A 26781-nucleotide genomic window follows, 5' to 3' on the forward strand; every position below is an offset into this window, starting at 1 on the left:
ATAAACTATCTGTCTTAAATAATGTGCCTTGCCCAACTAATAAGGCCCAAGACCCAAAGCCAGCCTTCAAATCTGTTCAAGCAAGACCCACAGAGATTCAAAAAGTTTATTAATGCCTCCCATAGCTCTGTATAACTTTTTTGGGAATAACAGCTTGGCCCACTTTGTATTTAATGGGAGAAACATCCTTCAATGGCTATCAGGCAGTTGATGTTGGCAGACTGATACGTCACCAAATTTCTGGCACGCTCTTCGAAGCGGGAGTGGAGTCCTGGCCTCTCCTCTCAAAGCATGGCCAAATTGCAGGGCGAGGGAGCTGGTAACACCCCTACAAATGTTCTGTACCTTCTCCCTCCCCCCTCCCTCCCTCCCTTGTGCTCCCCCTGCCTTGGTGAATATTGTAAGGGGGTAATTTAAGCAGAATTGGATACTGCTTCCACCACTGAGTAGCTCAGAGCCTGCCTGAAAAATAATCCTCATGGGCTACTGGATGTGTGGGGCCACATCCTGCTAGGGTGCTGAAGGGCTAAATGGAAAGAATTTATTGTTTTCTTGTTTCTCATGAAAGACAGAACATATTTACTGGAATATAGCCCTACCTTATTATGTCATTTACATGAAACACATACGCAGTGTTTATAAAGCAGTTAATTTATAACAGACAAAACCAGATTATCAGTCTTTGGAAGAGCAAATATTTGATCAAAAACTTCTAAATGGGACAGACATCTTCACTTCAATTTTAAACATAGCTGATTGAGAAAAGTAACAGAAGAGCTACCTAATACGCAAGGTAAGATTTATATGAAGCATTTAGATTGTAAAGGAAAGATTATTATATTTATATATATATATACAATTTTATATTTTTATCAATGATTCTCTAGATGTGATGTTTTAAATGGCTGCAGATCTTAATCAGCTTCTAATGTATTTTTCTCTTGCTCTAATGCCTTCAGAAGAAAAAGGCATTTGCACAAGAAATTTCTTTCTTTGATATTGATATTACTAGAAATAAATATTTCTTAAAATGGAAATAATGTTCACTTTGCTCTAAAACACATTTATTAATTAACTGTCTGCTCTGCACATAATGTGAGTTGTCTAAAATTAGCAACAAGCTTCAATCAGGTCTAAAAATACAAGTCTATAATGTACATAAATCCCACTTTATTGTTCCCAGTTCTATTGTTTTTACCAGTTCTATCTTTACTAGCTCTATTAGTAAAGGTGAATGATACAGCTGCTGTAATGTTAAATTTAAATGTTTGCAATCTCAGATTTGCAGTGATTACTTAGTGCATCTGCAAGGTTCTTATTCCCATGATGTTCATTACACCAAAATCAGTAGCATTTGTGTATGTGTTTGCCTGAGGATGCAGGAATATTCTCTTGAGTGTTGAAAGGTTTGGGATGTACTTGTAAACAAGAGCTTCTGTGTTTGTCCTGCCTTTTCAGTCCAAACTCTATCTGTGCTGGGAAGGCAGAGCCCTCTGGAAGACAGCTCAGCACTTGGCCCAATCAGTCCCTTCACATCTCCTGGGGAAGCTGCTGGCCACTTGAGCCAAGCACTGTCCCAGGCCTCCCAGAGAGAGACACAACAGTGACATCCGCCAAACGCAGCACTGCCAGACATTGCGCAGGAATTGCACCGTGCCTAGAAAAGGTGAGCGAGAGCTTGCACTCTGCAATGCCTAGTGAGCAGTTAGGCCTGATGCTCTTTCAGAAGGAGGGACTGCTGCTGCAGAAAATCCCTTCCCTGTGATTGAATATGATCAAAAGCAAAATTCTGCAAGCCCTGCCTCTTTGCCAGAGCTGACTCTGCAGTGTCCAGAGATGCTTCTTCAAAGTAGGGATGACTCCCAGAGGAAAGAACCTCCTTCTTTGCTGCCAGGGCAGGTGCAGCATTGCAGCAGGAACAGGACCTCTGTGCCTGTGTTACTTCCCACCAAAGTGGGTCACTGCATAAGCAGAAGGAATGCCCAGCAGTTACTGCCATAGCTTTGAACTGCGCAGCTTCAGCCTGCCAGGGGACAGTATCCCAGCATTCCCGAAGTCGCATGCACCACTTGACCAGCAAGGCAGGAACTGAAGTCAAGTCATCCCCTTCCCTACTCCAGTCCCGCACAATCCAGGCACTGGGAATCTCATTAAAAATAAATCAAGGGTTAATGGGAAAGAAAAATAAAGAAAAAAAATATTCACAACCTATTTGCCACATATTTTACTCTGTTCTCTGTCTGCCATGCTCTCTAGAGCAAGCACAACATTCAGCAATTTCACTCCTCCCGATTAAGTCATGACAGCCCATCTGTGTTGCACCAAGTACAGAACGTGACCTATTATCTCCAAAGAAAATAACACAACACCTGACTGCCAAAAGCACCTCGTGACTTGGCACCCAAATGTCTCAATACTCACATCAACATACCTTTTCAGGACTAACTCCCACAGCCTGAATCAGCCAACTGTGAAATTCAGCTGAACTCTGAATAAATTGGATAAAACCAGCTTTCCCATATGCCAAATCACAAATTATGCAATGACCATAATTTGCTGTTACAGATCCTCTTTTTACAACTTAAAAGGAGTAGTTAGCAGTTGCCATGTGATTCTAGACTGTTGAATCACTTACTACTTTAATGACGGGCCATATAATCCATCTTTTCATCTCATTTATCCCTTTGCCCACTGTTATATGAAAGGAATCTGTGCAGGTTTGGTGGTCTTGAACATCCTGTTCAATTTACAATGGGAAAAAGCATCCCCAAAGATTGTGGCCATTCAAAATTTTTCCATAAGGTGCAATTCAACACTGCTGTATGGGAGAGAATTAATATATTGCTTTAATGGAAAGATGGATGATAATTATATTTGCATTTTATGCTTGAAAAGTGCATTTCATTTGCAAATTTACACAATGTCCGATGCTAAGGGTTGCCTGAGGTGTCCTGTAAGATGTGCCTAGTTTTCTCCAAACATTTTGTTGGCCAGGTGAGAGACCCTGTATTAACTTCACTCAGAAATCAAAACTTGCGTAAAATACTTTATTTTTAAGCATAGAACAACTGCTTCATCCTTGTGCTATTTGACATTGAAGCATCTATTGCTAGGCAGGAGACAGCACCAATAAACCTACTTCAGCATTTTCTGGAAAGCAAGGTGGAAAAGAGCAGGGAATGCTATGGCATGTGATCAGGAGAACAATCTGAATGTAGTAATAAACAGTCTATAGCAGAAGGATGAAAAGTGAGATGGAGTTATGAAAGGCAATCATGTTGTTTCTACCACATGCTGCCTAGAATTCCTGTGCTTAGAGATGACATCAGTTTCACAGGAGCAGAAGCTGCAACACAGTGTCTAGCAAGTCCATTTTTCATCTTTGAGCTGCATATTGTGCTTGAAATCTGGGTTTCATTTTGTAAAGGGAATACAAGTGAGCAAGGGAAAATCAGTGAACTACTCCTGATGTGAACCACCAATAACAGAAGATTGCGATATCTTTTCTGGATTAATTTAATGATGTTGGAAGCTTCTCTTTCACTGATCTAAATCTGAATTTTCAGATAGGAACCAGATCTTAGGTTTAGAGTAGAAGATGCAGAAAGATCACTTCACTACCTATGACCTTTTGCATTGTGAATGGAAGAACAAACTAAAAAGTCATTTTGTTGACTTTTTTCCTAGGGAAAAAAAAACAAACCAAAGAGCTCATTATTGGATGTCAACATGAAAACAGGTATCTACATACTTCTCTTAAGTGAAATATGTTTTGAATTCATCAAGGCTGATATCAAACCTAAATTTCCAAAGGAGGAAGAAGAGAGTAATTTCTTGGAAAGAAGTAACAATGTCAGTATTTCCAGAGAGTGGTATCATCACAAAAATATCTCTAAGCCTTTTGAAGACCAAGGTTTTGAAGACCAAAGTCTTGAAGACTTCACTCTTCACAACTTTACTGAAAAGAATGCAAATTTTGGATTTAACCTCTACAGAAGAATTGCAATGACACATGATAACAATGTAATCATCTCTCCCCTTTCTGTATCAGCTCTCATGGGTGTCTGTATGCTGGCAGCTAAAGGAGAAACATACAGACAAATTGTAAAAGGTCTAAACCTCCATGCTGTGAAGGACAGAGTGGATCAGCAACACTTACCAGCTTTGTTTAAACAACTGATAGGTAACATCACAATGAATGAAGAATTTCTCCTTGTGCAAGGTACTCTTTCTTTTATTCAAAAGGACTTCAAACTCAAGGAGTCTTTCCTGAATTTATCTAAGCAGTACTTTGACATGGAATTCCTGAAAGTGGACTTTTCAAACTTCACACAGGCAAAACTTTTCATAAATCAAAACATTAACAAAAGGACCAAAGGAAAAATCACAGGGCTTTTTGAAGAGCTGGACCGCCATAATAAACTGGTGCTTGTCAACTACATTGTCTTCAAAGGTAATTGCTGTTTTCATTTTGCAAAATAATTATTTATTAGAAGAATTAAAACTCTAGCTTAAGCTACATTAGGAGGAGTTTAAATGAATTTAGATGTCCTGTTTTCCCTACGTCTCTAAGTTTACTTTCTTCTATTAAGCTTATTTAATAGGAAATTATTTTTCATGATAGGGAACCACCATTCTTCTATGCTTTCTTCCATACAATAGCCTCAAAGAGAACAAAAAGCCCTGTATCAAACTATCTCAGTCCATCTCCAAATTATCCCTCTTTATGACTAGAAACCATGTTTTATTTTCGTTCACCCATTAAAATGAGAAAGTCTTAATCAGAGTAGTCTTGAATGCTGGATACTGGGCATAAAATCATGGATTGATTTAACATAGTACACAAAATCATTGAAACAAAAATAATTTCTCAATTTCCATCAAGAATTATCTGCCCCAGAGGAACCCAAGTACCTTACAGGGGGAGGGAAAGAAATACCAGTGATAGGCGGGAACCATTCCGTGGAGAGGTCAGTGCATTGCTAAACCCCCATCCGAAATATTGGATCATTAAATGAAATACAGGATATTGAACAGCTGGTAGAGATTTTAAGAGAAGGTTACATGTTAGGGAAGGTCAGATGCTCACCAGGTATTTAATAAACAAAGAGAACATAAATTCTGAACTTGGGTGGCAACTAACCAACCTTAGAAAAATATTTCCCGTCTTTCTGTGCAAATGAAGAAGTTTATTTTGTGGATTACTTTGGTTTTTTTCTGTAAAAAAAATTATATACAATAAACATAAAATAACATAAAATAAACACAAACATGAAATTGTCATTCACTTATCCCAGACACAATTGACAGCCACTTCAACTGGATACATAAAATATCCTATGGTTTTTTAAACATTTCAGAACTTTTTTTTGTAAACAAACACATGGAATTATTTAATTTCTTTCTTTCTTTCTTTCCATAGGCAAGTGGGTCTATCCATTTAATTCCAAATTCACAGAAATGGAGACTTTCCACATAAACAAATACAGAAGTGTACAGGTACCCATGATGTTCAGGTCAGACAAAATTAATTCAACTTTTGATGAGAACTTAAGATGCACTGTGATAAAGATACCTTACAAAGGGAATGCCCACATGCTGATTGTTATCCCAGAAAAAGGGGGAGACTACATTTCAATTGAAGACCATTTGACTACAGAGCTTGTGGAATCCTGGCTTGGAAACATGAAAACCAGGTATTGCTTTGACACCCATGGGGCCCTAATGTCTTTAATGTCTACTGCAGCAAAGCAACAAAGCCCAGCAAAGATTAGCTGGTCTTCCTAAGCCTTTTACCATGTTAGCATCTCTGTGGCAAGAGGTATCTACAGAGTAGAGGTTCTTTAATAGCCTATCCACAGCCAAAGTGGCATGTGAAAGTTTCAACTCTAAGGGACAAATCTTTGACTCATCTCAGTTAAAAATGTCTCTCTGAGGGCATGAGTCTTTCCATATTCTTCTTCCTTAGGTCTTCTCTCTCCTTAAATTTAGCACTGCCAAGCAAAATCCACAGTAAATCTAGACATTTATTAAACATTTTTTACCATGGAAAACCGAGAGGAATTGATAAATTTGAATATAAAAATGCAAACACAAATGATCCCCGTGAAACATAGTTCCTGAAGTGACAATTCTTTCCACCAGTCAATAAATTAGTGTGTCTCCCTGGTATCAGGACACTGTAACTGTTGGTGGAAGTATTTATACAGAGAAGGACATTATTTCTAGCATCACTGGCAGTCAGATTAGAAATTATTTTCTGCCAACCTAAATGCCAGCAGAGAATCTTCAGTTTTCTTCCCTTCTTTTTCAGTGTAAAGCTTAATTCCTGTGTGCGTTTCAGCAGTCAAGTGACCTACTGTTTGCATTGAATTTTATTTTTTTTAACAGAAAAGTGGATATTTCATTTCCAAAGTTTAAACTAGAGCAAAAATACAAAATGAAGAAACTGCTTCAAGGTCTTGGAATTAAAAAGCTCTTTACACATTCAGCAGATCTTAGTCATCTGACAGATCACGAATATGCAGCAGTTTCACAGGTAAGCCTTCTAAAATGATTTGCTGTTTGGATTATAATAGTATATAAATGGCCCAGCCAAGATGGTCATATAAATTTATAGAGACACCACTAGCAAAGTACCTCACCTGCCAGGTATTTGCAATCTACCCATCCTAATCAGGACAGATCCCACTTCAGGTATGAGGTGTGTAGAGGTAAGGGGCAGTGACATCTCATAGGTGCTCAACGACTCCCAAAGCTAACCCATCACAGGAGAAAAGCTCTGCCTCAAGAGGAATATGGTTGGCAGGGAATGAGCACAATTTCACAAAAACTGTGAACAAGAAAGACGTTGTAAATAACAGTGAAATGAGAAAACCCAGGGCAAGGAAGGAAATTCAAGGAGGGAACTCCTCATACACAGTCCAGAGAAAGGTAAACTTCTCAAAAAATAAAGAACTTTAGAAAGTTTAAATAGTAAAATCTCAAAAAGATAACAGTGAGAAAGAAAAGTCAAAGCACTCCTGCTTTTCCTTCTGCATACCATGGAAGAGAAAAAACAGAATCTCACAGTAAAGGATTGGCACAACAGAGCTGTACTCCGACCCAAACAGATGTTCCACTTCATATGCTGAAACTTTTAAAGAACTTTTAAACAGGTAAAGGCAAGGGCAGTGAACAGCCAAGAAGATAGGCACACAGCCCCGAGGACGAAGGGATATTCTGTACCACTGTTTAAGGGAGAGCATAGATGAATTTCAGAAAACTGATAAAAAACAGAGGCAGAATGAGAAGCAGAAAAGAATGAAAAACAAAGGATTTGTCAATCACATCAGTATCAAGAAGGAACAGGTCTATGTGACCAGAGATGTCTTACAGAAAAGAAACTGCTAGTCTATAGAAAAGACAGAAATTTGCTGATGATAGAAAATTAAAAGGCATGGTCAAAGAAAGGAGCTGAAAGACATAAAACACAGAGATAATTGTGCCCACAAGAATGGAGTGTGTGGAACTAGATGAAAAGCAATTAATTTTAAATAGAAATTCATACATTACAGTAAAAGTAAAAAAATTTATGAAACAAATTGAAGTTATAAACAAGACCCAAATGAAATTAATCTGGCACAGGATTTAAAAACATAGCTTTACAAACTTATGTAAGGAAATTGTAGCATGCAACTGCTTGTGGTTGTGGAGGGTTGTATGGCACTGACAATCCAGGACTGTTACTCCAGGAGAGGCTTCCCAGATTCACAGAATGGTGAAGGTTGGAAAGGACCTCTGGAGGTCACCTGGTCCAAATCCTCTGCTCAAGCAGGATCACCTAGAGCAGGTTGCTGAGGACCATGTCCACACAGTTTTTGAATATCTCCAAAGAGGAAGAATCCACAATATCTCTGGGCAACCTGTGCCAGTGCTCAGTCACCCTCATATGAAAACCCATTTGCTGATGTTCAGAGGGAACCTTCTGTGTTTCAGTTGGTACCCACTGCCTCTGGTCCTGTCGCTGGGCGCCAACAACAAGCCTGGCTCCACCTTCTTTGCAGCCTCCCTTTGGGTATTTTTACCCTACAAGAAAGAATCCTTCTGGTGCTGCTCTTACGAGTCTCCCTACACCAAAACCTTATAGAAGCCTTTGTGATTAGCCAGTTAATAGGGTGGTATAATAAACACTTTTATACAAGTTTCAAAAACTCTAATGCTTGACCTACGGGTTTTCAAAATTGTGGTGGCTTAACTAAACAACCTTTCTGGGAAGATGTAACATCCTAAAAATAAATATTTAATGGATAGAATTGCAGTGATTTTCAGCTTGGTATAAACTATTTTGCTTGGGAAATAGTTTGGAAATATAGTTGGGAAAATAATAGTTGGGAAATATACTGGCAATCTGCAGCACTTTTCTCCCTTCCTCTTGATCATGTAACTTTCATGCTGATTCTTAGCAGTTAAGTCTATTGTGTTATGAAAAAATCACACTTTTAACAGGAGATGCTAACTGATATTAGAAGCAATATGTGCATCAGCTACAAAGTGCCAGAGGAGCATCCTGTCCCTGAGAATTGTGAAAGACAAATTTATTATTTAAGAATATGTAGCAGAAAGCTCAATACTGGTGAAGTCCTCCAACTGTTTTTCACATACGTAATTCCTAGAATTAGGAGTTCAGGAGCTGGAAATCCACTAGCTGAGCAGGCAGTTCACCAATACAGACACAAACACAGCAGAAGCAGTCAGAGGTATGCACAGGCTGAAAGAACAAAATGGAAAAGATGAAAAAATGAAATATCAGATTCTGCCATGCTGCAATTTCAGTGGGAAGGGAAGGTCCTCAAACTCAAACAGGACTGTACCTCATTGCTGTACATATTTGGTCTGTGCTACCAAATGCACAAATCAGAAATATACAGGGGGAAAAGCCAAGATTGGTGCGTTTTCCTAAGCTCTCACAAAATCAACTGTGAATGACATACCCAGCCAGGCAGTGTGTGTGACTGGTGAAAACACACTTCCTACTTTTTAGAAACTCCTTTGCACACTTACGTGTCATAGAGGAGCACTCTATATAAATGCAATGGTTGCTTCATGCAAAAGCCCCAATCTCTAAGTGAGGTCTGTGCTCAGAGATGTGGAAAAGTGCAATGACTCCTGAACTAGCATCCACACTGAGAGCACTGTGGGCATAGTGGCTGTGCTGACTCCTCTGCTGCTGAAGTAGACAGCACATGGCTCTACCAGTCTAATAGATTGCACTGACCTCCTCATTTTAATCCTTAACAGAAGACTGAATGCCTTCACCTGGTAAAATACTTTTCATGCTAGTACTTATTTCTGTCACATATTTTATTCCTACCTTGCACTTCAGGTTGTCCAAAAGGCAGTTATTGAAGTGGATGAAGAAGGAACTGAGGCTGCAGCAGCAAGTGGGTCAGAAATAACTGCATTCACGGTGCCTCCTGTCATCAAAGTGGACCGACCATTCCTTTTCATGATTTTTGAAGAAACTTTTAAAACATTACTGTTCATTGGCAGGGTGATTGATCCAACAGAAATGTGAATAAAGGTAATAGTTTCTATTCTTTGGTATGTAAGAGGCTTTACTTTTATTTTATTAATTTATTTTAGAATAAAAAGATAGTGAAGTATGAAATGTGAAAACCTGTTTTGTCTCTCCAGCTCTCCAGCTAGCACTATGTCATCCTAGCAATATTTTATTAATGCCACGTAACAAGCTAATTTCATTCAGGCTCAAAGTGACAAAAATGTGACTTGTAAAATCTACCTTTAAACTATTAAATTAAAAGAAAACCCAACAACCACAGAACAGAACTTTCAAAAATCATTATTTTAGTAATAAATCTGAATTAAAAGCCCCAGATATTCACATGCCAAAATATTCAGGAAGCTCATTCCCAAAAACTGCAGATTCCTCAGTGTTATCTTCTGTTGCAAGGAGTCTTAATAGCCCAGTGACCTCAATGTTTTCAAAATTTGGCCAGTTATAAAAACAGAAGCAGTATCAAGCCCTAAAAGAGAATTTATAGCCTCCATCTAGAGATCTTTATTTTATTAGTGTAGAAATTGCACTATCATGAAGTCCACATTGTGTGACCTCTTTCAAAGTGTTTATGCAGACTGTCAAATCACCTCATTTTCTCAGAGTACATTATGTGCTTTAAAACATTCTTTGAATTAAAAACAAAATAGTTCTGAAAAATAACTTAGGTATTCTGATTTTGGAAAATCTGGACTGTACTATTTCATAGCACAAAGCTAGCCCTCTCCTAAACCCAGAATTTCTACCTGTAATATCATCTAGACACCAGGGTGAACTATGTAACAGGACTCTCTAAGTGAACTAAGGCTAACATTGGTAGAAAAAAAAGTATGTCCAGAATAAATCTATTCACAGAGTAGATCCTAAAATCCAAAAGGTGTTGCCAAGCCGTTTCAGAAAAATATTTCCATGATCTAACCACAATTTCCTTTATTCAAGTAGAGCAGTGCTTCCAACGGAATGACAAGATCTTAACATTTAATAGATTTTAATTAGCAGACTCCTATGTATAAAGTAGGAAACAAAGCAAAAAGCTACTTCTAGTTTTATGCAACTAACAGATCTCAGCGTTATTCTGCCTGCTCATACAACCTTCACTAAACAATTGCCCAAAAGGGAGGAGGAGACTTTTCAAAATCATTGGGCAAGGAACTTCACAGGTGTCTATCAGTAAACACACATAAACAGATATATCTGCTAGAGAAGATAAAAGGATACATTATACGATAAGCCTGGTAAATCTCTCAAAATCCTCTCAGTTACCATTTGATGTCTGCCCACAACAGCCCAGACACTGGTGTAAGCCACTCACAAAAGGACTCAGGAGGCAGGCTCTGCTCTCTGACTAGACTACGAAGGTGCATCGAACCTAACTCCAGATTGCATTACAAATGTACCCAGAAAGAGAATCACTCCTTCCTGCCACTGGTCTGTATGAAAACCAACCAATTCCACTGCACAGTTGACCTTCAGCTGTTATTCCTGAGCTACAGCTGACCAGCAGGTAAAAACAATGCTCTGAAGGGTTCAAAAGCATTCGTGCTGTTTTACAGAACTAATCCAGAAGGAAATGGCCCCTAAAAAGACTGTTTGGATGGAGGTCTGTAGTGTAAAGGACTGATGAAAGTATGCACAAGACACCACAGGTATTGCACAAGGAAAATGTCCACTCCAAAAAATGTCTAAACAGAGCATTTAAAGATTACATTGAAGGAATTTAATACACAATAGGGTTATTGGGTAGAGCATGTGTTATCAGCATTAAATAAATTAATCAGTTTAAAACGACAGACAATGACAACCAAGAAGAAACAAAAGACAGTTTACAGAACTCATTACATGCTTATGAAGGGGAGGAAGAGCTTCAAATTTCTGAACTTACAGGTTGTTCTGCATTGCTCTAGTAAAGGCATCGAAAGGTCAAATACAGTTTTGAGTCCTGTTCTACAGCTGGCTGCTGATGATCTGAGTTTGGTCCTGGCAAAGGTCAGACTAAGAACAGACTGAGCAGTCTCCTGTGGCCCGCGGGTGAGCAGCTGTAGCTGGCACTTGAGTCAGCTGTCCCTGGGGAACTGGGAGTATCTGTTTGCATTAATGAACCAAAAGCAGAGCCCAGGAGGAGCCAGCTCCGGTCATCTGTATGCCTGTATCAATACTGAGTGTTAAACATCATAAAACTTGAAGAAGCTTTTAAAGAAATTCGTGATTTACAAGATCATATGCCAGGATGCAAAATAAACTGAAAAATTAAATATTTCCACAGACCCCAAACAATGCCTGTGACTTAAGACAGTGAATACAGCTAAATCCAACTGCAGTGTAGGAAGCTTAAGAATTCAGACAGTGCTAAATCCAAAGAAACATTTTGTACTTCACACAAGACAGCATACATCCAGCATTATCACTATTTTAAATAAATACCCTCCATAGGTAAGTGATTTTATTTATTTTAATTATAAAAGATGCCCTGAGAATTTTTTTTTTCAAGAACATGCATGTACAGCATTGTCCTAGGTTTTATTTTGAGTAAATCATCATTCATGTTTTTACATTATAAAAAGTAACCACACACGCATATGCATACACAGACTAGATCATCTTTATCATACACCAATAAATTTTAAAAACCATATATTTCTGATCTCAATATATTTATGCTGCCTCAATTTTGAAATAGAGAAGCTGACAATAGCTTCATAATCTCTCTCTCAAGTATTAGCATAAATTAAACTTCTTAAAATGATTGCATGTTTTTCCACATAAATTTTGATAGAAACATTAGCATTAATACAAACAAATTCAGATGATATCACTGAACCACGACAGCTTGCAATAGCAGTTGATTAAAAACTAGATTTGTTATTATAAATTATTAAAGTGAAAATACAATTTGAAATACTAAAAATTAAAACAAGTATTAATACAACAAAACTTATGAAATAAAACTATTTTTTTACATAATCTGGAGACATTTTCTTTTACATTGCTTTGAAACTTACACAGACTTTTTAAGTGTGTAAAAATGTAAAAACATTAATTCCAAATTCACAGCACAATGCTTCAAAAGTCTATGTTTTTTTAATAGACTGATCAATGATTCTGGACTTTGGTATTAAATTAGGTTTGCAGATTCTTTAAAATGTGGGACTACTTTTTCATATTCATAGCAATTCCTTCTATTTCTTGCTTAAAATATGGGAGCTAAGAGTTGCTAAGATTGTAAACAAGCCAATTAAATAATGGGTATGTGCATTCTAAGTCCAAGAAATCAAACTACAAAGGCATGACTGAAGAAAACAAAATCTTCTCTTTAGCTGCAGCAGTTAAGAGCACATAGCTGAAGTTACATTTCATATCATTTCACTACAATGTTAGAATTCTGCAACCATTACATTGCTTATCAGAACATATTTTACAGCTTGGAATTTTATTTGAAAGATTTATTTTTAAGTTTTAACATTGCAGAATGCATTTTATTCAGTCCAGGCATTAGGGAGTCCCATCTGCTGCTTCCACCTTATCTCACCAGAACATTGCTTCCTCCAGTCTCTGGTTCCCTCATTTTTCTGTCAGATGATCTAGGAGTTTGATTTTCTGTTTTTTCTTCATACAAAAGAAGAAACACACATAATACATTGTTACTATATTATTAAATAGCATAACATAATAAACTGCTATTGTGCACAACATTTTAACATAACTCTCAGCTGCTCCTCTTAGAAAATTACCAGCTGTTGTAGTGCACCCACTGGAAAAGCCACATGGACGCATTCTGAGGGCATTCTTCTCAGGAAGAGTGAAGTTCTCCATTAAGTTGTCTACAGAAGGTACTGAAGAGATCCATTTGAGTGAGATGGTTAAGGTGGTACAAGCAGTCTACTCATGGCTACAAAAAGTGCCAGAAGTCTGGCACATGACAGGCTGATTTCTAGGTCTCACATTGACCACAAGGTCATTTGGGTAATCTCTGGATTTTTCATTCCTTAATTTTTTAATCTTTAAATATACCGTTTTTCAGCTTCAAAGAGTTGTAGCTGTGTCAATTAACAACTATTTGTATCAGTCAGAAATATTTCAAAGAATAGGGCATAACTTTTAGAACACAGTGGAAGTATTAACTTGTATCAATATTTTTACAGTATCATTTACAAATAACACAATATATTGTTCTGTTTTACTGTTGTAAAACTGCTGAATATTTAAAAACTGCATATATTATATGATAATATATCAGTGTCAGGACACCTACTCGCTTCATTAGAGAAATGGGACACAAAACATATGCCAGTCCCACTGGAACTCAGAACTCCCAGCATCTTAAACGTCATGATGAAAATATGATTAAAATCTGTAAGTAACTCAAAGTGTAGTAGAGCGGCAGAATTATTTCATCTTGTGCTTAATTTTCTAAGCAATCATATGACTGGATGAAAGACATTACTTTAAGATACTGATCTTAAACATATAACTGGTACATCATGGTCACACACCGAACTGGATGTCTTAAAGGTCAGCTGTGGACATCTTATAAAATGCTGCTATTTATTTAGGTTTATTGTTGCATAAAAATAAATCTACTCCCTCTTTTTACAAGATGGAAAACCTGTACCACACATCCTTGAGAAAGCTTTAATTCAAAGTGAAATAACATCAGGCAGTATCTGCATGTCTATAGGCAAGATGCAAAATACTTAAATGTTGTCTATAAAGTGGGTATATTCATTGATGAATCTATAAAGTTTCTAAACAGTTTTAAACAATTGCATGTTGAAATCAGTCACATTACAGCAATATAAACTCAGGCAAAACAGCTTATATCTAAATTAATCTCATAAAGCTGAAAACATTCAAAAGAAATAATAAAGCTACACAGCATAATGGTACAAGCTCGGACTGCTTGACAGAACACAGTGTTCATGAATTATGTTAATGTCTGCACTAGGATGATTCATTATCCTACTGGCAACTCTTCAACAGGAACTCAGAAAAACTTGTCTGCTCTGCAAATTAAGTAAGATCTCTTGTGGGACAAAGTATTCAACCAGTGCTCTTTCTGATTCTTTCCTATTCCATCAGGTACTTAAAGCAGGTAGTCATCTCTTTTCTGATTCCCCCATTAACTTACATGGGTGCTTCTTTAGCATAATTCTTGCATTTTCTATTGCCTGAGTATTACCTAAGACCTAGCAACTGACACCTACACTAAAACAATACTTTCTTGTCACCTGCTTGTGAGCCCTGGAGCATGATTTACTAATTTTTTTTTCCTGCATTTATGTTATTTTTAAAAAGAGATGAAATTTTAATTGGCACACACTTATGACTTAGTTTGAACTGAATGTTTGAATGTGTGAGTGTGCTAAGAAAAGACTTCTGTTCTCCACCAAAGTAACTCTGAGTTTTGAAAAATTCTGGAGCACTATCATATATGAAATCAGAAATTTTTCATCCCCACAAATTGCATTATATTGTCAAAATCAAACATTTGCCAATATTCTGTAGAGCAATTTTGTGGAAAATAGTAGGCTTAAGCAATTAATCAATATTTTGTCCAAGCATATATCACTTCGAACTAAGAACCATTAATTTTATCTGCTAATACTTTAATTATTAAATGTGTTACTGCCCACATATTTCCTTAGAAAAAGAAACATACTAGAAGTTACCTTACTCAAGCTGCAGAGCCAGCAAACTAAAAGTCAGGTCTTGCCAGAACTGAGATGGTCAGTGCAAATTTTAACCAGCACATATGCAAATCTGCATGATGAGACAGTCTACAAAAATACCCAATTAGTATTTTCTCACAAGTTTTCTGCCTCAGTGAGTCCACCAAAGGTGATGCTCATTGATGAGCATCTGTTCGTTTGCACCTCTCACTGTACAGTTTTCAAGTTCTTCTCTCAGAGTGATTTCTGTCAGCTGTTTATATATTTGGCTATCAATTTTTTCCATCATTCAACTTAGAAAATAATGCTTCCTTGAAACTGAAATTTTTGTTGTTTTGGGTTGGTTTTTTTCATTTAGTGGGCATATATTAGCACCTGACTTCCTGATAGTTAGAGATAGATAGAAAGTAAGAAAGAAAAAAGAAAGATAAAAAGTACAGCTAAAAATATCTGTGATTGAATGCATTTACCATCAAACATTCCTGTATCTGTATCTCTTAATATCTTCTTACAGAGTTGCTTCATTTTCTTATGAAAAAGTATTGGGTCAGTTTACAAAAGAGAAGTTGAATCTGCAGTACAGCAGACATTAGACCAACTTGAGAGATGCATTTTCCCATAAGAACACAGAACATTAAAACTCTTATTCAGAACTGAATGTAGGACATCCTAAGCTTCCTCTTCTTTCCCCAAAAATGTTTTTCTTTCCCTGGTATATCCTCTTGGCTTCTGACCCTATGCAGTTCAGGGACTTTCTGAACCAGAAAAAGCATCCAGATCATTGTGTTTGATCAGATACTACTTTCAAACACTCTGCTCTTAAGGTATTCATTTGGGAATAGCACATAGAGACTTGAAGCTGTGTTTCTTACATTCCGGTCTCCTGCCTGAAGACAAAGGTGCAAACTGTTCTTTGTGAGCTTTTTCTGTCCCTTTGTATTTAAACAAAATATATCAGTTTTACTTTAAATGATAGATAGAGAAACCTTTGAAATTTGGAAAAGTTTTATGTGACATAAAAAATTTGTCTAACTAACCTTTGCACTTCACTGCTTCGTGAATATTAATCCATTAATTTTCCCCAAATCCTTGTGGAACAGCAAATAACTGGAATTTCTACAGATTGCTCAAACTATTTACAACATTTGGACTAATTTTCTGGTTTTAAAGCGAGGAAAAGAGGCATACAGTGATTAGGGTGAAAGAAAATGAGGTTTTGAGCACATCTAATTTTTGAAACTATGTAGCACTCCATGACATTTTATGTTCTCAGGATACATGCCCCATTTACTTTATAGATAGCTGAAAATGTCAGCATGTCTACAGATCTAACTGCTGACTTTGAAATGGTGCACTTTGAAATAAGTGACCCCCTAATGATCACCGATAAAAAGTCTGAAGTACTGTGGGTATTTTTAAGAGAAGGCATTAGACACTGGCAAAGACAAGGACAGAGGGCAAAGTGATTTGGCACCTTAAAGTGCTATTCCTGTGAAATCATTTAACACAAACAGTCCATCTGCATTCACAGTTGACCTTCCAACCTTTTCTACAAAAAAAATGCAGTTTTAAAAACAATAGGTCACTATGCAAGCTTGAGTTCATTCTACAAAACAATTTATCTTTTACAGTGAGGATGGTAAAATTTCAGCAGAAAAAAAATCAAGTACATAAGGAATTAAATTAATACTGTCCGGAGAATTTCTTTTCTTGTTTGTTAAGTTTTTGAGTGCTTTATTTTAAAATTCAGTAATTTTTATTACCTTAAAATCCTGAGTAAAGTTGGGGAGATGTTTTATTTTGTTTTTTAAAGGAAACTGAAAATACAGAAGTGGAAAAATACGTTCATACAGATATTTAATTTACCAACACAGACCATCACTATTGTTTCCTCTTTATACCTGGCAAACCAATATAAGATGTCTCCTCTTTCATATCTTAGCTTCCAGATGTAGTTTCTATTACACTGAAGTCTACTTTCCCAGACTCCCTTTCTTGCTATAGCTGGCTCCTTTCCTTTCTCCATTCTGCCTTGGGTAAGAATGCAAATCTCTGCTAGCAAATAAAAGCCTCAGTTTGAGCCCACAATATTATAGCTAATCCCATGACAGTAATTTAGTTATAGTGTAAAAGGAATCTGCAGGGAATTTGCTGCTAGAGCCTACAGAGATTTGGGTGAGTATATGTAACAGTGATTTTCTATGACTTACAGTTTTATTACAGGGGCAAAAAATACATCTTTGATTTTGTTCTTGCAAAATTCTGAACAGCACAGGCTGACGTTTAAAGGAAAGCAGTGTGAGGGAGATGCCTAGCATTGAATTTTTGGGTTTTTCAAATGGCTAAGGTAAGGCAAAGAAGGCAGCATTAGTAACAAGTAGCAGTAGCAGTTCATCATTCTCAAGATTCATCACAAAATTGTTACATAATGATACATAAACATATATGTAAGCACATAAAAAGAAGGAAAATGAAAAACTAAGTAGTCTAAAAATACTTATATTCTATTTCTCCAACTACAGGCAGCTAAATCACTGTGACTGTAGTTAGTACGTATCAAAGGCACTAACCTTCACTTTGTCCCATTCCACCCTCCCATTCAGGTACCAGCTGAATTCTAATGTGTGCAGGAGAAAAATGTGAAAGACTAATTAGAAGGTAATGCCATCTTAGAAACACTTATAATTGCATACATCACATTTCTACCCTGCTATTTTAGTATTTCAAAATCTGTGTGCAGGAGTATAATAAATACAGGCCTAGTTTTACACGGCTCTTTCCTTTGAAAGCGTTACCCCCAGGCTTGGTTTAATCTCTTGTCAACAACTTACATGCTCATCTTTCGGGACTGACTCTCCTTATTTCCACTGTTCTTTTGGTCAGCTGAGTTAAATAAGTTGCGAGAAGAACTAGAAGTGAAGGCAGCATTCCCACTATTACCAGAAGAATGAGTCCGGAATGAATCATCTGAAATAAAGAGCTTCAGCTTAGACAAAGAATTTTGGTTGAAAAAAGTACACAGAGAGTAAACAGAATGAGCTGTTTTTCCTGTGGCAGTAGCGGCATATTTCCTATGGCACTAATCCAAAATTGTAATGGAATGGTTTCAACTTAACATTTCTTCAAGTATTTTTATGAAAAAGTCCTGCTAAATAACTGGAATGCACTTTTTCGAAGAAAATATTAATACATTTAATGTATGTAAAGAGCGTGATGTCTTGGGCCAATCTTTTGCTGCTTAAAATTTACCTATTTAATGTAACTTAATTGTCTAGTGCCTATTGGTAGTGATGGAAAGACACGTTTCTCTAGGAAGCCATTCATCTCAATCTTATCTTTAATCATCCAAACTCTTTAAAATTTAGCAGACAGAACTGCAAACAGTAGTTTCTCTCTCTTAATTCAGTAAAAGTTATACATGATATGCATTCTCCTCATGTAAAACAGGTGGGGAAAAACTGCGAACCCAACCTTTTTATGATATCTGAAATTCCAACCAGGACATGACAAACTCAAGTTTGTTTTTACTATTTTTAAACATAAATTAAAACAAATGTGTAAGAACAAAAAAGAATCTGAAAAATACACTTAGCAGACTAGCATTTAAATGCACAAACGTGTTGGAAATCTATTATTCTGCTTTCTTTAGGAGAACGACATCTTAGAGTATGCCTGTCTAATTGGGCCCATACATTCAACACCCACACAAAAAAACTGAAGTAAAATACAATACAATAACCTACTTACCACTAAAGGATAACATACAACTCTTTCCCATTCCTGATACTGAAGATGTATATGCTGTAGCAGAACTTTTACTAAAAAAAACCAAACAAAACAAAACCAAGTTGGTTTTTCCAAAAGCGCTCCTCTCAATTGTATCATCCTGCTGTTTAACAGTATTAGAGGTTATTTCTGAGTTTATATGAAAAAATTGAATGAGAAAGTTATGCTGAAATTTCTTTAAGAAATGTACAAAATTAGATTTAGCAATTCATACTGAAAATTATTTTTAATATATGATAAAAGGTGACATATATTAACTTAAAAGGAATTCATAACCATTTGTAGGCTTCAGCATGCCTTAGATGATATTTCTTCCCTCAGTTAATCAATTAAACACAAAGTTGAAAATATAAGTCACAATTCAGTAAGTACATCACTACTCTCAGAGATCCACGAGCATATAATTTCATAACAGCTGTCTAAGAGTAAACATCTGCCTATGAGGTAAGGAATGAAGATTATAAAGATACTTAGGACACTTGTCTATGTTGGTGTATTTTGGATGCAGTACTTGAGTACTGAAAGATTGGCTTCGAACCAGCTTGGATTTTTTTTCTTCTTTGCCTAAAATTATAAAGAACATTTTTTAACATGAATATTGCATTTCCTCAATAATTAAGAATACTTTAAAATATATTTTTCTGTCAACCTATGGTAGATGAAGGAACTGATTTGAATACTTCAATAAAAAAAAAACCTTCAGTCATTATTTATATACTACAGAATAAAACAAAGCTAAAAAGCATAGAAAATACATTCAGTTCTAGGAGAGGAATCTTCTCCTCTGTGCAGTGGGAGAAACTTGGGTCCACAGATGTCAACAGCAGCTTTGTTGGGGTTTAACCTGATGATGTGAGTGTTCCAGGTGAGTTTTTGAACAGCTCTTACCTACTGATGTACCAGAAGAACTTCCAGAAACAGAGAGATTGATACTTTTTGCCAACACTGATGATGTTTTACTGTCTCTACCTAAAAAAAAAAAAAAAAGTCCAGTATAATCCCTTCCCTCTTAAAACTTAATATAAAAGAGAGGACATAACATATCATAGTCCTGGAGCAAAGAGTAATAATATCTAATCCAGTGCTACTGGCACTTCACAAACACCACAGGCAAGTACTTATACTATATCCCAAAATGAAAAAAAAACAGAACTAAAACTGTAATGTATTTTAATAAAGTCAAAATATATATATATTATATATAATATATGAGGCCAGTTTTCATAAATAACTTCAGAAATATATAGAAACAAATTTTATTTCCAATTTCTAAAACTCTATTGTATAAAGTGTCTCTTTCCTGCACCTTTCTCTACTACCTTTGTAGAAGAGTAAAGCATGCATAAACAACATGTACACAAATAAACAAACTTACGCTTCTTTTCAAGCATTTTATCATTAATATTTGTAGATCTTCCTTCATTTTTCTGCTTCTCCTTTTCTAATTGTTCCTAAAAGAATGAATAATTTTCTTAGATATTACTCAGGTAAAAGTAAATAAATTGTGTTTCCAAATAACAGTTCATTTCTACTCTCTCCTGCTAGTAGTACAACCTCTGGTGAAAATCCAGAGAACCAATTAAATAGTACAGAATGAAATCAGGGTACGTATCTCATTTAAAAGCTACAGTCTGGAGAAAGCTCAGAGTTGAAGTTCACATCTATAACTTATTATTAAAACTATGTCTGGCTTTTGGGGTTTTTTATATTTAAAAAGGTACAGAAATTGGCAGCTGGCAATGTAAAAATTTTCGGTTACACAGATACTCTGAGAACAGAGTGGGCAACATTTTTATTTCATACAATTCAATGAAAATGTTTTTCTTAAATGTTAAGGTGTGTCACATATACTCAACCTTTATAAAGATCTAAAATTAACATCTACAGTTGATAAATCTTTATGCAAAAAAAAGTCAACTGTGTAGAATTGTTTGGGTTCATGGAATTTATTTGCTCTTCTGTAATACTAGCTAGCCCAAAAGTATCTTCCATGTGGTGAATAGATATCACTCCAGCTTCAAAAAACTATATAATATGATCTTATTTTCTGTACCCTTTTCATAATAAAAAGTGTTAAGTGAACCATAATTGTTCTATTTTTTTCATGTAGTTCTAATTGCTACCCAATTAAGAAAAGAAAGAGGTAATTAATTCAGGTCAGGTTTGCTGGAAAATAGTTTCTACAAAGTCAGCTACTAAAATTAAGGACATTTATTAACATATCCAGTATTAAAATCTTTAGCAGTCAGACACATTTAAGTGGGGTGAATGGCTCTTCATCTCTCTGGGACTGCAACATGGCACAATTTACAGTGTCCATCTCAGGTTCCCCAAACACATGCCTCTCACAAACAATGCTTATTGAGGCCTTTGTGATAGAGAAGGGTTGCACATATCAGTGGCCTGTATCATAAAAATTCAGGTGCTCTTCTAAAGCATAGCTGTAGAAACAGGGTAAAAATTGATGTCATCATACAATACACAGTAACAGAGCACACTGGGGGCTATTTTGCACCATTCAAATGCTTTCATACAAAAGCATTAATTGTATCCACCTGGAGACTACTAGAGCTAAGTTTAAGACTTTGAATGTGAATATGCAGATCCTGAGAACAAAGCTGAACCATTGGCTCGAGACACTGGAAGTGGCAGGAAGTCTGTGGGTCAGGTATATTTGCTCATACTGACCTGCAATAGCTACTGACATCAAAGCAGACCACAAACATAGGAAACAATGACATTTTTGGGACACTCTTGAATCTGTTCTAGTTCACTACAAAGAAGCTCATTTACTACAAGTCAGAGGAAGCATGTTAACAATATCAGGATCTTCTGAGTCCTATCAGCTGCTCAGCTTGTCCCACCTCAGGCTGGAGGGGAGGCAGCAGAACGGAGGACTGCAGTGGTCTAATTTAGGCTTTGTGGAGATGCAGTATGTGGTGAAGATGTAAGCTGTGTGCTGAAGTGCCTACTGCAGCTTTTGCTTTTCTCTTTTTCCTGGGTAACAGCAAAGGCTGTAACACAGAGCATTCTTCGGCTTCCTTGGGACAAAAGAAGTTATGACATTAATTTCTTTGCCTAGAGAAGCTGTATGTGAATTCTGAAGTGTTTCATTGATGAGTGTATTACATTATACATGGTATTTTTCAAGAAAGTCAAGTTTGCCTTTCTAATTGATTCAGCAAAATTTAGGTAGTAAAGAAAAAAGTTACATGTTACTTTGAAGGACTTAACCCTATTATAAAGTGTAAAATGAAACCACACACAGATTGTGAACCTATCAGGTCACTCCAAAATATGCATTTCCCCTACCTTAAAATTATTGCCTCATCAATATTTAGCTACAAACTATTTTAAAATAATGACAGTGTACTGATAAAATATACCATTTCCAAAAGGAGTTGTTCTTGTGTCTCTTTTTCTTGATCCAATAAATCATTTTCATAAAATCTTTTCTGAAACTTCAAAATAAAATCAATAAAAATAAAAAATCACTACATGAAAATGGAAACTAAAAGTAGTTCCTAAGTATTAAAGTTACTAAATACTTACAGCATCTACAGAGATCTCCATTCTGTCCAATTCTAACACTGTCTGTAAGGAAAATTAAAACATTATTTATTATTACACAATGGCATGCCACACTTTGAAGTAAAAAATTTCCTTTTCTTCCTAAATATTTGAAGCCTATGCCTTTATTTTTGTGCTACAAATGCAGTTAAAAAGTGTCAGAGAGTATTCTCAGAGCCCTGCTGAGACTCACAGAATGAACAGACTCACAGACTATCTACACAGAACTCAAAATACACTCAAGGAAGCACCAAAGCAAGAATAGCTACAGCACAGGCTTAGGAACCAGGACTGAAAAAAGCAACTCAGGAATCTGTGTGTAACTCAGAAGGTTCCACACAGGTGTTCACCCAGTCTCTCCTGCAGACTGGCCCTGTAAGGAAGCCGCCTACTTGAGCTATTTCACGTCATGGTTTCTAAGTTTGAGACTGAGCACAGACATTCCTTAAATATGTACTTTTCTGAATATTCACCTTACAAACACATTTGTAACAATCTTACAATCCTGCAAATGCTTTGTCTGTATATTGTAAAATATATAGATTAACAAGATATCTCTATCTCACAGACCTGATCAGTTTTACTAGAATCAACATTTAATCCATTCTCTAGTCATTCACTATTTTTTTCATAAATGGTCATTGGACTAAAATCCTGAATTTCAATCAATAGAAAATAACTGCACTATAATTAACCAAGGAAATAACCAAGGAAACATCAACACTACTAAATTTCACAGAATATACTATACTACATTATCTTTTAATTGTTCAAAATTACATAACAGACAATAGAATTTTTTAAACTCCTGTTCTTACATGGAGAAAATCAACAGAACGCATAACTTTAATAATCTTAAATTTCAATGATAACCCCGAGATAAAATGCTGCTGAAAAGGAAAGATGCTTACTCTTTTTACAATAGTCAGGACATCCTTGTCTTTCTCTTGACACAGAAGTTTCCTTATACATAATTCCAACTGCTGAAGTAAATGTTTATCAGTGGGAATCTTCAGAGTAGATTTAACTTTTGGCAACAAACAGCATAGCTTCATTCTACAAAAAAATCCCCAAACCACCTAAATATTCACTTTTTGATGCAGATGTTTAATATTTATTATTAATTCTCAATGTATTCATGCTAGCATTTGACACAAAATAAATAAATTAGGTGGTCTTATTTTTCAGAAGTGATTGTTGCTTATGTGTTGTTTCCAGACATACTGTTTTCGAAAACATCTCTACAGATCATGACTACAGTCCATAAACATGTCTTTGGTTTGCTTTGGGTTTTTTTTAATCTAGAAAAATAAGGAGACCTCTGGATTTTCCAAGTGATCTGCACACTTAACTTTATCAGTTACCTAAATATCGTGGAAGTCTTGTCCATCAGTACAAAGGAGCCCAAGTCTCACCACAAATCATGTTACTGCAATTCCATACAACTGCAAGGATGAAAATGTATCAGATAGACTAAAAAGAAGAAAAGAAAGCCCTTCTTTCCCCTTCCTTATTCTTCCTGTTTATGTCTGGAGGCTGCCCCTGCTTGTGCTGTTCAACAAGGCCAAGCACCAGGTCCTGCACTTGGGTCACAACAACCCCACACCACTACAGGCTGGGGGCAGAGTGGCTGGAAAGCTTCCTGACGGAAAAGGACCTGGGGTGCTGGTCAACAGTGGCTGAACATGAGCCAGCTTGTGCCCAGGTGGCCCAGAAGGCCAATGCCATCCTGGCATTCTGTGTCAACAACAGTGTGGCCAGCAGGACCAGGGCAGGGATTGTCCCCCTGTACCCCCACACACTGAATCTCATGTCCAGTTCTGGGACCCTCACAATAAGAAAGACATTGAAGGGCTGGAGTGTGTCTAGAGAAGGGCAACAGAGCTGGGGAAGGGTGTGGAGCATAAGTCTGATGAGAAGTGGCTGAGGGAGCTGACGAGGAGTGGTGATTAGCCTGAAGAAAAGGAGGCTCAGCGGAGACCTTATCACTCTCTACAACCACCTGAAAGGTTGCATTGTTGGGGTTGGTCTCTTCCCCCAAATAATAAGCAATAGGACAAGAGGAAATGGTCTTAAGTTGCTCCAGGGGGACTCAGATTGGATTCAGGAACAAGTTCTTGACCAGAAGGTTTGTCAAGCACTGGAACAGGCTGCCCAGGGCAGTGGTGGAGTCACTGGAGGTATTTAACAGACATGCAGATGTGGTGCTTAGGGACATAGTTTAGTGGTTGACTTAGCAGTCTTAGGCTAATGGTTGGACTTGATGATCTTAAAGGTCTTTTCCAACCTAAACAATTTTGTGGTTCATTCCCTTGATTCCAAGATATTGTTTCTAAACTGTTTATATAAAAAATGTGCTCATTGCTTTTTATTTCATTAACACCGAAATACTCTGCAAATTAAACTAAAAATGTTTCATGTAATTGAGCAAATAAAAATTCCTTGATTTGATCAGACTGTAATAGCATGTAATAATGACTGGTTTTAATCTACAGAAATAGATTAAAAGAAACACCAAGAACAATACATGGATATATTCTCTGTTGAACTCAGAGTCAATTGGCTTTGGATCAAAGACAATCCTTTGCCAGACATAGTAACTCTGTGATTATAAACATTCCAAAAAACTTTCTCATATGAATTCATCCTACCATTTTTACACCTTCAAAAGACTTTAATTATCATAATTTCCCATTACCAAGAGTTACACCACACTGTAGAAATCCAGAACAGTATCTCCCTAAAGATGTTTTAAAACCATCAGCTAAAAACAAAGTCTAACCGGTAAACTTCACTCCACTGGAGACTGTGCATTTCTTTTGTACAAGAACAATTCAGAAAAGAATTACAACAAAATTAATTTTAATGTCAGCTAAATGATTGCAAGTTAGTTCAAGTTTCCATTAAATTTTAATATTGTAACAATAGAGCTTTTAATTAAAATATTTGTTATAAGCAATAAACTACTTCAGATTATATACAAATTTAGTTTATTGTTTTAATATAATCCTCTTAATTTAATGACATGAGACATGAATGTTAGTCTGTATGTACAAAATGGCTTAATTTTTAGGATCCTGCTTAGTTGAGATGTGGTAGTTATACTAAACACAGTGTCTACTTTAAGTTTCACTTGGTAATAAACAGTATGTGGTGAAGCTTCCTGAGTGCACACCTGTAGTTTACACTTTTAACCTCATTTCTGATGTGAATCATTCATGTTGTCATCGTTAACATATCTGAACATCTAATATTAATGCTGCACAGAGTCACCATCCCTGGAGGTATTTAACAGACATGTAGATGTGGTGCATTTCTTTCCATCTATTGCTCGCTCCTCTGCCTCATTGCTCCCTTCACTCCCAAACCACGACACTTTTGATTAGTCTCTCAAACACTCAGAACTGACCTGCTTCTGGGATTTTCTAGCATCATTCCCACACTCCTTTACATCTTTAATACTGGTTGTTCTGAAGGGTCTTTATCTTTTTACTCAAATCCCATTATTTAAGCAAAACATAAAACTTCTAACAGTATTTCTTAATATATTATTTAAAGCTTTTTTCCTGTACACTGCTACATATTCTTCATACCTGACATTTGCCACTGGGTCATGTGTAAGTTCAAGCACAGGTAAAAAGAAGTATTTACAGAAGAATGATTTTGAAAACAGTTCCATAATGAATTCACAAGTATCTAAAAATCGAAGTCTGTTCCAGTAACTTTTTCCTTGGCCCAGTTCTGAAAAATAAAAATTTGCAGATACTATCTGTCAAGCTTTCAATGTCAGATAGAAAACATTTCACAGGTTAACCTTTGACCTGAAGATGATAATCACGGGCATCAAAAGGCACAACTTCTCAGCCTATCTCAGTTCTTTCTTTTAGTGAAAAACTAACATTCTGAATTCAATTAATTCTGTCAGTGAGCACTCGAAAAAGCAAAAATAGCAAGTGAACTAACTACTATGTAAACAAAGACCTCTATGCCTTTCAAATCACGTCACAGGAGTATCAAAATTACTGTGTAAACATTAAGTAATGTTAATGGGAACTGTTAAAACTTCTCAACTATCTTTAAAACACATAGCATACACCAAAGCGTCAACTTAAGGTGACTGATTAATAAATTAATTTCTGAGGTTTATTCAGCATTTCTTATGCTGAAGGCTCTAGAGAATTTTACTTCTACAGAGGAACTCTG

The 26781-nt window shown here is 36.3% G+C and overlaps 2 protein-coding genes across 17 annotated transcripts in view; one reads left to right on the forward strand and one right to left on the reverse strand.

Moving 5' to 3' along the window:
* Positions 1-688: 688 nt before the first annotated feature.
* On the forward strand, positions 689-19415 carry SERPINA10 (serpin family A member 10). Of its 5 annotated transcripts, XR_004240662.1 has the most exons (8): positions 689-793; positions 1459-1666; positions 3688-4453; positions 5423-5696; positions 6391-6538; positions 9365-9562; positions 17826-17880; positions 18106-19415. XR_004240662.1 is itself a non-coding variant. In XM_032111356.1 (7 exons), exons 3-6 carry the CDS (start codon positions 3730-3732, stop codon positions 9554-9556), a joined length of 1338 nt encoding a protein of 445 aa, XP_031967247.1. In that variant the 5' UTR covers positions 689-793; positions 1459-1666; positions 3688-3729; the 3' UTR covers positions 9557-9562; positions 18106-19415. The 5 variants fall into 5 exon arrangements, 4 of the variants coding, with proteins under 4 accessions (XP_031967247.1, XP_031967248.1, XP_031967246.1 ...); XM_032111356.1 differs by lacking the exon at positions 17826-17880; XM_032111357.1 differs by lacking the exons at positions 17826-17880; positions 18106-19415 and adding an exon at positions 10843-12314.
* The window catches only part of PPP4R4 (protein phosphatase 4 regulatory subunit 4), a 64053-nt gene continuing 49263 nt past the window's right edge, over positions 11992-26781 (reverse strand). For 5 of the 12 annotated variants that reach the window (XM_032111342.1, XM_032111350.1, XM_032111351.1 and 2 more), the window contains 11 exons: positions 26172-26319; positions 23490-23634; positions 22561-22602; positions 22395-22469; positions 20384-20459; positions 19897-19977; positions 19479-19572; positions 18970-19040; positions 18054-18189; positions 17793-17839; positions 11992-13159 (listed from right to left, as the gene is read on the reverse strand). In XM_032111342.1, the coding sequence (XP_031967233.1) occupies positions 13074-13159; positions 17793-17839; positions 18054-18189; positions 18970-19040; positions 19479-19572; positions 19897-19977; positions 20384-20459; positions 22395-22469; positions 22561-22602; positions 23490-23634; positions 26172-26319 (1001 nt within the window). In that variant the 3' untranslated portion in view covers positions 11992-13073. The other 7 variants (XM_032111344.1, XM_032111345.1, XM_032111346.1 and 4 more) reach the window with 7 other exon arrangements.

The sequence above is a fragment of the Corvus moneduloides genome, chromosome 6 (genome assembly GCF_009650955.1).
Source record: "Corvus moneduloides isolate bCorMon1 chromosome 6, bCorMon1.pri, whole genome shotgun sequence".
NCBI classification, from domain to species: domain Eukaryota; kingdom Metazoa; phylum Chordata; class Aves; order Passeriformes; family Corvidae; genus Corvus; species Corvus moneduloides.